Source organism: Galeopterus variegatus, unplaced genomic scaffold, assembly GCF_000696425.1.
Source record: "Galeopterus variegatus unplaced genomic scaffold, G_variegatus-3.0.2 Scaffold4386, whole genome shotgun sequence".
NCBI lineage: Eukaryota > Metazoa > Chordata > Mammalia > Dermoptera > Cynocephalidae > Galeopterus > Galeopterus variegatus.
In genome coordinates, this window is record NW_007730497.1 from 125,147 (window position 1) to 135,834 (window position 10,688).

The window sequence follows — 10,688 nt, forward strand, 5'->3', positions numbered from 1 at the left end:
TAATGGGGTGGTATTTGCTTTGGTAATAACTGCAGTCAAAGGGCATTTAATCTGGTTTCTGCAGGCTTCTTAGGTAAGATGTCATAAGTATGTAGTAATAAATGTTCAGTAAATTCATAGAACTTAAATTATTAGTAAATAGTTTAGTCTTAATAAGTTCCTTTGTTCTAAAACTGTATGTACAAAATGAAAAAGTTTCAGTGTTTGTGACCTCTAATATAATTCTCTGGATTTGTTACTATAATAGTTAATTAAAATAAAACTTTTGAATATTGATATGTTTTCATGGTTAGAGGTAAATGTGTATTTAAAGTATTAATTAGTAAAATGGACTCTAGAATTTGGAACGTCATTCTGAAAATAAGGAAAAATAGAGACTATACAGTTATCAAAAATTTTAATATACACCAGCACACATAAGCAGGTTTAGGATATAAAAGAAACTATTGAAACCAAAAGTGAAATAAACCATATTTCATGATAAAGTTAAGTATGTTTTATAAGTTTCTATTTTGACACTCCTCTATTTCATAATTCAGCTATCAAGAAACTAATTACTCGGGGCCGGCCCGGTGGCGCACTGCGCTAGTGCGCCGCTTGGGAAGCGCGGCAGCGCTCCCGCCGAGGGTTCGGATCCCACATACAGACCGGTTCCCGCTCACTGGCTGAGCGAGGCGCGGGGGCAACACCGAGGGTTGCGATCCCGTTGCCGGTCCCGGTCCGGTACAGGGGCGACACTGAGGGTTGCGATCCGTTGCCGGACACGGAAAAAAGACAAAAACAAAAAAAAAGAAACTAATTACTCATCTTGAAATACTAATTGATATATTTCCATTAAAGGTTCTTATTTAGACTTTTCATCTTCAGATCTACGGATCTGATTACACTACTTCCTCTTCCCCACAATACTTAAAATAATGCTCTCAGAATATATCCACTGACTGATTGTGGTGTTGGTGCTAAAGGTGGTATTGAGTCTCTGGCATCGAACAAGTTTGAGCCTAGGCTGTCTTTTTTCACAAGCTGTATAACCATAGTTACTTAATCTCTTTGTGCCTCAGTTTCTCAACACTTAAACATAAAAAGAATAATAATACCTCATAGGGTTGATGGGAAAAGTAAATGAAAGAACACAAATAAGGAACGCAGAACTGTTGGTTTTCTCCCTTCACCTTCGCTTATTAGTTAACAATTAAATTAGAAAATTTCACGAAATTAAAAAAAAAAGAAAGAAAGAAAATTTCATGAAATTATGGCCATGGGATTCTCCCCTTTTAAGAGCCCATTGAGAGGACTTACTGAACAGATATATTTGGCTTGACAGTTCCATTTAAAAGCAAGTTATTTTCACAGAGGCATGCATAGAAAAAGGTAAAGTTTTAGAGTCACAAAACCTTGCCTACTATCATCTTTTTCCTACACTTAGCAGTGATACACTTGGTAATAAGCATTTAAGATTGAAATGGTTATGTCTAGTATAAGTTGTTATATTTTTACTTTCTCATTGCATGGATTAGCTGAAGCCATGAGTAGCAGTTTCATTTTTTTGGCGGACTTGAACATTTCTTGTAATTTTCAATTTTAGTCTTTTACATTTTGAGGCTATGTTGTTAGATCACACAAGTTCATATTGTTATAATTTGCTGGTATGTTATTCATTTTATATTAAGTTCCACTTTATCTTTGGTAATGGTTTTCCCCTCAGTATAGATAGGTCTAACATCAATATTGCTATACTAGCTTTCTTTTGGTTAATATATGCCTAGTGTTTCTTTCCTTGTATGTCTTATTTTCTGCTGTGTTTAAGTATATCCCTTTTAACTGCATATACAGCTAGCTTTTTAAATTTAATCATGAGTACTGTTGTCTTTTGGCAGGAATAAATGAAGTTTTATTCATATAATGAAGTTTTATTTTATCACAATTACTGATATATTTGTATTTATTTCTGCCATCATATTGTAGGTTTTCCCTTACCACATTTTTCCTTTTTCTTTGTCCATTTTTCTTCCTTCCTGCTTTTAGTTGCATTAAGTCTTCTTTAGTCTTTTCATTAAGTCTTCTTTAGTCTTTTCATCTGGCTTGAAAAAAATACTCTACTTGTATTATTTTAGTGATTAGCCTAAAACGTAAACATACTTATTAACTTTATATTTTTAATATCTATATCTTTTTAACCAATAGAAACTTCTAGATTAGTTCAAAGTAAGCCAAACTACTAAAACTGCTTTATTTAATGTATTCCAAGGTAAAAATTATTACCCTTTTAAAAATATTTTAATCAGAAAAAGAATGTGTAATTTGTCATATTTGTATTGAATGTACTGAATTAAGAGAATATTATGATGATTTCAATCTCTAAGTCAATCATAATCTAGTTTTTGAAGTTTCATTCTCCTGTTAAAAATCTCATAAACGAATGACTCTCAACTAATAAGGGATACATGCGCAAGGCATGGCCTAAGAGTGGTAGTACAGGGTAGCATAGGAAGGTCAGTACCATTTTCCCCATACCACACACTAAGAAAGGTGGCGTACTCCATTTGCACAATTATTCCCTCCACAGCTGTCCCTCCAGCTTATCCAGTGAGTCTTTCAGGCCCTCTGCAGGTATTTCATTCAAAATCCTTACTTACTCAAGAGAAGGAATCATCTCTCTTTGGAGCTATAATTTTCGTCTTGCAGATGACACACTTGGTTTCTTGAAACATCCTGAAATCTCACACCATTCTGTTCTTAAATGAGGAGCTGTGAACTTTAGAATTTATGATGAATAAACTGACCAAGGATGAAACTTCTATACAACAGACTTCCTTACTTTGGTGAAGATCCAGGTATGGCTGAGCTTCCCAGTAGCTACTCATGAGAAGAGGCACAGTAGAGTGTATGTTATTTCTAGTTGTCAGGGCCGTAGGAAGATCCTCTTGGTATGTAGTTCCTCTCAATTCCCTTTCCTCATCATGAAAATATAAGTAGAAATTGACTAATATCATACAGTCCTAAACAGGGTATTTAAATATGATCAATTATTCCATGTTAGATGTTCCCTTAATTCAGAAGATCTACTTTGTACACAGAATAGACTATCTAAAAACTAGCCAATTTCACTGCTAAATTGGTTAGTCCCTTCCCCTCTGCTCAAAGTAGTTATTGGTGATATAGAAAGGTAGTTTAGTCTGGGCTTCTCCTATCCTCTAGCTCCAGAAAGAATAAGACACTCTACTTGAAAGGTTAAAATCCCCACTATTTAACCTTAATTAACTTGGTTGATACTGTGCTAGGCTTTCCAGTAATATTAACCTCCCAATTTGGAGTGCTCCTCTTGATGAGAGTTAACCAATCCTATCCAAAGTTCCTTTAAGAGGAGGAGGCAGAGTCAGTTGTGTTGTGCTTAAATAACATATTTCATACTGTCTTAGTTTTGCCAGGGACTCTAAGGCTTTCTTCTAAAGGCTTTATTCTAGAACCTGTGCTCTTGGTTACCCTAACCTTTGCCCCAGGTGCACTAGCTCCCCTTAAGCTCTTTGAACTAGTAAACCTTTGCTGCAAAAATAGACACATGGCTGTCAATATGTCCACACCCTTTTAGGTCCACTGATATTCACTGTCTGGCAAAAGACAAGACAAGGACCCCCCAACTTTACAGCACCTCAGACCTCACCGATAAGAAGAGTTGTTCTATATCTATCTGGTAGAACCATGCATAGTGGGGAATTGCCTCCAAGAAGCAATTACAGGTTGTCATACAGTAGTTTTATGGACCTATTCTTAGCAAGAGGCCTTTGCCTCCCCCATAACACAAAGGTACACTACTGAAGATGAACACTGCCACTACATACTTGTTAGAAGTGGGGCAGTCAGAGATTCAGGAAACTATATCATAATGCCCAAGGAGAAACATGTTGAATGCTTGAAACTGTCTCACCTGCTACTATTTCATCATGATAAGTCAAACTCATTGGAGGCCCACAACCTGACCAACTACTGGCTTCATCTCAGTGTTGGAACTTACCAGATCTAAAGCACTATGTCCCAATCACAGGTGTACAACCTTGCAAAGAACATAAAAAGGTCTGTGCCCAGGGCCCATATTCTGACCTAGGCCTTTCTCCAGTACTTTGTCATCAACTTCATATTCAATTTATTAGGCTCTTCATAGGCCTTAAAGGGTCCACATGTCCTTAAGAAAAATAATGAGGTCTACTTCCAGAATAACTGTGAGGTTGCAGTGAAATCAGAGATTGTGTATGTTTCTTGCTCCTGCCTATAGCCACAGGTCTTCAGATTTCTGAGGTGCCTAATCTATGAGCTCACTTGTGGAATAGCCTTCCAGTATACAATAGTGCCACTTAACATATGCATTGCCCACTACTTCTTACGTGACTTCATAGATATTAGGAGTTCACATCTTGTTACTACTCTCTAATGTGACATCCCATGAACGCTTAATCTAGGCAGTGCTCTAATCTCCTGCAACATGCCTCCAGGAATATACCAAAATGAATATTTAAGAGCCTCTAGGGTAGTACTTGCATCAAACTTCTTTTAGTCAAAGGATCCACAAGATGCCAGATAAGGTATTAATAGTTCTGGAGCAGGGGGATTCTTAGAGCTCTACAAATTTATCATCTTCTCCCAGAAGTGGTTAGAATACCCCCTCTTGGAAATACATGCCCTCCAGTTTTAAATTTCATCTATCTGCCCTTTGCCATTCTTAAACTGCTGGATCAAATCAACCACATCAACTGAGTACCCAAAGGATATTTGCTTTACCTATTTTGCCCACTACAGAGAATCCAGCTGGTTCACCTTTCATATCACCAGAGGATGTATGGAAAAGCCTGGGAGCCCAGGCAGAGACTCGTTGCAGTGTGGAGCAGAAAATTGGGGTCGGAGCCCCCACAGACAGCCCCCACCAGGGAAATGTCTAGTAGAGCCAAGGCAGTGGGGCTGCCACCAGGACCCCAGATCTGTAAGGCCACTGGTAACTTACAACACCAGCCTGGAAAAGCTACAGGCACCAGCACTGCCCAGTGGGCCACACCTGGCAGAGCTGTGGGAAGGAGGCTGCCCAAGGTTGTGGAGGCCCAAATGCCCAATTGTGCCCAGGATGCAGGACTTGGAGTCAAAGAAGATTATTTTGGAGTTTTAAGACATAATGTCTGCCCTGCTGGGTTTTGGACTTGTTTGGGGCCTATTTCTCCTTTCTTCTGGCCAATTCATCCCTTTTGGAATGGGAACAGGTACCCAATGTCTGTTCCACCATTGTATCTTGGCAGTAGGTAAATTTGTCTTTGATTTTTACAGGTTCACAGCTGAAAGGACTTTTGCTTTTGTCTTTGGACTTTGAAGTTGGTGCTGGAACAAGCTAAGACTTTTGTGACTGTTGGGATGGAATAATTATATTTTGTATGTGAGCGGGACATGAGTTTTGGGGGGCCAGGGGCAGAATGATGGAGTTTGGATATGTTGTCCCCACCAAAACTTATATGGAAATCTGATTCCCAATGTGGCAGTGCTGGAAGCTGTTTGAGTCATGGGGGTGGATCCCTCATGAATGGATTAGTGCTCTCCCTAGGTGGGGGGAGTAATGAGTGAGTTTTATTAGTTCCCACAAGAGCTGGTTGTTTAAAAGACCCTGGCACCTCCCCTCTCTCTCTCTCTCTCTCTCGCTTCCTCTCGCCACATGATCTGCTTGTACTTGCCAGCTGCCTGCCACTTTCTGCCATGAGTAGAAGCAGCCTGAGGCCCACACCAGATGCAGCTGTCCCAGAATCATAAGCCAAATAAACCTCTGTTCTTTATAAATTACCCAGTCTCAGGTATTTCTGTTATAGCAACACAAAATGTACTAATATACCAGAGAAGTCAGATCCAACCTACTACACTCCTCCACTCAAAATATCCTGTCTTCTGTAATTATATCCTCTCCTGTGGTTTCCCTATTTTCTTGTGCCCTCCAGTACCACAAATATCCTGGTAGCTACTTAAGTGCCTGCACAAATGGCAGACTGCAAAAAAGAACTCCATTAACACCCTCCAACAAGCCTAGGTCCAGTGTATTCACCAACATTATGCCATAGGAAAGATCATTCAAGTAAAAGATACTGTGTCTCCATCAACAGCAGGAACTATAACACTGCCATCAGGGCAGTTCAGATGCGGAGGATATCCAAATCTGTTTTCCTTCATCCATGTAAACACATGCCATCTTTCACCACTCTCTGCTCTATCCAGCCATAGAAGATACTACACTCCATCCTATGCCCCAGTAGTCTGCCCTAGTAATTCAGCTGGTAACTAGAATATGTCATATGGAAAGCCCAGAATTATGAAGAATAGGGAGAGTCTGAATGAACACTTGTGGAAATGGTCCTTCCACTTTAGAATGCCTTCAAGCATTCTTTTCCGAGCAGTGTTTCCAAGCAACTGTAAATCCCTCACCTCACTGATTAATAAGCAGAAACTGGAGCTGAATGGTGGCACCTACAATAAATCTGGAACTACCCACCACAATAGTTTACTTCATAGTTAGCCCTCTGCTTGCTACCATACTTAGAATGGATATTCCAAAGCAAGTTCTCATTTTAAATTTTGGCCTAGCTGTCCAATCACTTAGAGATATAACACTGGCTTACTATGTTGTAGTCACTGTATAAACGGATATCTTAACATCTTCTCTGTGATGTTCTCTTACGGAGCCTTGAAAGATCCCTAAATGCAGTTTGAGATTCCCGGAGCATTGATCATTTCCTCCCTTCACCATCACCTTCAACAAATGCAATAGAACAGATCTGAATAAGGTACTTAAACTTTTAAATTTTAATAACTTAAGTTAAAGAGCAAAAGAATCAATAAAAACTACTTGAAAGTAAATGCATTAACATTTATAATAACTATTACATAATTTCTATATTGTATTATAGATCCTAATTGGCCAAAAGAAATCACATGAGGTAAATTATGTATGTGAATAATAAAGACTATAAGAAATAGAAAATATTGCCCTCTTAAACTATTTACAGATTTCTAATCAGACCTGTACCCTAATGTTATTAAAGTTTAAAACTTTCAACATACCAAATATCTCAAGAGAGCTTTATAATTTATCATATAAATAACTTAGTACATTTACTTATTAGCTTACTAAACATTTAATAGAGTGTCACTTTTCAGTAGTCTGGAAAAAACTGAGGATTCTGAGTTTTTTATTGCTTTCTGTTAAAAGAGCAGTGGTTGCAAACAGTCATTCCTTATTTTAAGAAAAGCAATAAAAATTGAAAGATTTGCAAAATTAGAAAGCAGAAAACTAATTTATTTTAAATATTCTGAAACTTCAATCTTAATTAAATGTGTGGGACTAGAGCCATCTACTGGTTAAAGTGTAATATTACAAAACACAACTGTTGGACTATTTTAACTAACAAAGTAGGGAGTCCTAGCTGTAGGAATTTAAAGAATGAACATGGGCAAAAATTATCTGGTACAGGACACTGGTTTTTATAGCTTTAATAGAATATCTTTTTAACAGGAGACCCAACATGTATCACCAAATTGGGCTACCCTGTAAAAGCTGAGGTAGAGGACCTCTAACCCCAACTCTCAATAAAAGGAGTCACTGCACTAAGCCCAAGAAATATCCTGATGAAAAACAAGTCATAAGAGGTAGTTTGGACAAATAACACAACTGTGGTTTGGACGGAGCCACAATGAAAAGGAATAGTATTATCAGCAACATTGTCTCTTACCAATCCTTCTCTTGGAGACATCTCAGACACACTGGTGAGTAAAAGACAGTGGTTAATGGGCACAGGTAAATGAAGGAGTGGGATGGGTAGGCACCTAAAAGGCTGCAAATCTCTTTTCACAGTGACAAAGATTGTATGCTCATTTGGTGCAACACTTTAGAAAACACTTGTACTCTTATAACTTTCCTGAAAATGAAAAATAACATAAAATAAAATAGCCAATAACTCAGTTTCTAGGTCCTATGGGCTTTTACCAGCCAAGCCCTGGACTGGTCCAGTCTTGGAAACAAAAGTCCAGTTTCAGGTCCCAGCCTCCTCCCTTCAAAAGGGCATGGACGTCCATAGAATCGAGGCAAGAAATAGAGCTGTCCAAGGCCCCTCTCTGTGGCAGAGACCCCCAGCCTGGAGAGCAGCTTGTCAGCTAGGCTTGGGGTGACAGGCTGGAGTAAAGTTCCAAAGACCCGCAAGCATTCCAAGGCCACATGAAGCACAGTACCCAGCCAGGGAGCATCCACTGGGCTCTCCCAGTTCAACTTCCACGGTGCATGCCTTTGGAGAAAACCGTTAGTTTGCCGGACACAGCTAGACACTGCCTCCAGAGCCTTATAGATCTGAAAGTTATCATAGTGGTCTGCTACCTGTTTGGGCAAAGTAGCCACAGCGCTCACCAGATCATAGTCCTCTGTCTGAGCACGAATTGATGGCCCCATCAACCCTGGCTCCCTGGGAAAGCAGGTGGTGCAGAAGACTGGGTATGTCCCAGAAGGATTTATTCTGTTGGCAGTGCATCGGTTCAAGAGACCTCCCAAGGCATCTGCCAGTTCGGAGTCCAGCAACCTAACCACCTTTTCATCGTAGTAGTCACAATCCCAGTTGGGGACGCCCTGACGAAGGAGAAAGTAACGGAAGCCATCCACAGTATAGCGGTCAAGGCAAGTCTTGGGATCCACCACGTTGCCCAAGCTCTTGGACATCTTTTGGCCACAGACCGTCCAATGGGAGTGGACATAGATGCGATGTGGCGGGCTCATGCCGGCCCCTAAGAGAAGGGCAGGCCAATAGATGGCATGGAACTTGAGAATGTCCTTACCTATGATATGAGAGGTGACCGGCCACCAAGATTCGAACTCAGCATTTGGGTAGCCAATTACAGTGAGGTAGTTGACCAAGGCATCTAGCCATACGTAGATGGTCTGTGAGTCGTCCCCAGGCACCGGGATTCCCCAGTGTAAGTGGCTACTCCTGCGAGACACGGATAGGTCGGGCAGCTCCTCCTCCAGCCACTGAAGAACTGCGTGATGAAATGGCTCAGGGGTGATTGCCTGTGGGTCGCCCCGCAGCCACCGCTGGAGCGGTTCCCGGAACTGGGAAAGCCTGAAAATGTAGTTTTCTTCCTTGGTCCAAGAGACTGGATGCCCGCTCTCCAGAGATACAGGACACAAATCCCCCGACGGGCCCAGCTGCTGGGTGACCTTGGCCTCAGGCAGGAAGCACTCATCGGAAGCGCAATACCAACCTTCATAGAGTCCCTTGTAAAGCAGACCCCGGTCCTCCAGCACCTCCCAGAAGTGCTGTACAGCCACCCGGTGCCGAGCCTCCGTGGTGCGGATGAAGTCGGTGGAGGAGATGCCAGCCTCCCGGAAAAGCTGCTGGAACTGAGCAGAAACTCGGTCACACAGCTCGGTTGGGGCCACGCCCGCAGAGGCTGCTGCCTGCTGAATCTTCAGCCCGTGCTCGTCGGTCCCAGTGGAGAATCGCGTGGCGGCGGTGCTGGGAAGCCGGAGGCGACGGTAGCGGCACAGGGCGTCCGCCAGCAGCGCCGAGTACAGGTGCCCGATGTGCGGCGCCGCGTTCACGTAGAAAATGGGTGTGGTGAAGTAGGCTCGCGCTTCGCGAGCATCGTCGCGGGCACCGAGAGAGCTCGAACCGTAGTGGCGTGGGCCAGAGTCCTGCAGGAGAGAGACCCTACTGGCCCCACTGCGTCCTAGCAGCCGGAGGACAGAAATACGCAGCATGACGCCAGCCGGCCAAGTGGTGGAGGCGGCCTTCTGAAAGCACGTGTGAGGGGCGCATGCGCAGCCGGGCGCGCCGCGGCTTCCGGCCGGAAAGCCAATGAAATCCGGCCCCGAGCACCGGCCCGCTATCGCCCCGCCCACGCCTCCTCCCTGCGCCGGCTAAACGCCAAGACGAGAGTGGGTCCCGTGGACGGAAACTCGGCAGAGAGATGATAGGCGTAGCTTAGAAGACCTGGGTTTAGGAAGGTCTATAGGAAGACACCTTTGTATAACATCCTGTATTTCCTGCTTTGGGTCCTAATTTTATATTGATGGATCTGTTTCTCTCTCTAGGCTGAGCTTCTGTGAGCCAGGATTTTATGTTCAGGCCTTTCTCAAAACCCCGTCAGTGGCTGGCACATTGCCAGACAGAGTATGGCCTCTACATATACCCTAGTCAATGTCTGAGTGTTATCTAAATTTTACTAAGTGAATCTGGAGGGGAAGAGAGGAAGAAAAAATAATTATCTAGAGCACCTGAGGAAAGGGTGAGAACTGAAAAAGTAGAGGAAATCTTTTCTCTAAACACAATTTTTGTTGAATCAACAAAAGAGATAAATTTGTGATCTGCCAAATTCTTTCCAAAGAATATTGAGATCCAGGGAGGTGGAATGCCTCAATGTTGTCACTGTGTACATGAGAAAGAAGTAGTTTTCAAATTTATTTCTTAAAAGTAGTTAGTTTTCCTTTAAAATGGTCTGGAAGTTCTTCTAGACTGGTGTTTTTCAAGTTGTCTTTTAGTAACGGAACTCTAGCTTTTTTAAGGGGAGACCTCAGGAGCCCAGAAGTGGATTAATATTAATCCCTTGTTTATTACATATTCTCATCTTTAGTCTAGGATCGGCTTTTTCTTTTTTCATTTAGTTAAAATTGTATATACACTTAA

The 10,688-nt window shown here is 41.9% G+C and overlaps 1 protein-coding gene across 1 annotated transcript; it reads right to left on the bottom strand.

The window, feature by feature from the left end:
* Nucleotides 1-6,799: 6,799 nt before the first annotated feature.
* Nucleotides 6,800-9,856, bottom strand: MARS2 (methionyl-tRNA synthetase 2, mitochondrial). Its single transcript, XM_008587420.1, has one exon. It carries the CDS (start codon nt 9,761-9,763, stop codon nt 7,982-7,984), a length of 1,782 nt encoding a protein of 593 aa, XP_008585642.1. The 5' UTR covers nt 9,764-9,856; the 3' UTR covers nt 6,800-7,981.
* Between the last annotated feature and the right edge of the window lie 832 nt (nt 9,857-10,688).

Coding starts and splice junctions, on each gene's coding strand:
- MARS2 (XM_008587420.1), bottom strand. CDS start 9,763: ATGCTGCGTATTTCTGTCCTCCGGCTGCTAGGACGCAGTGGGGCCAGT.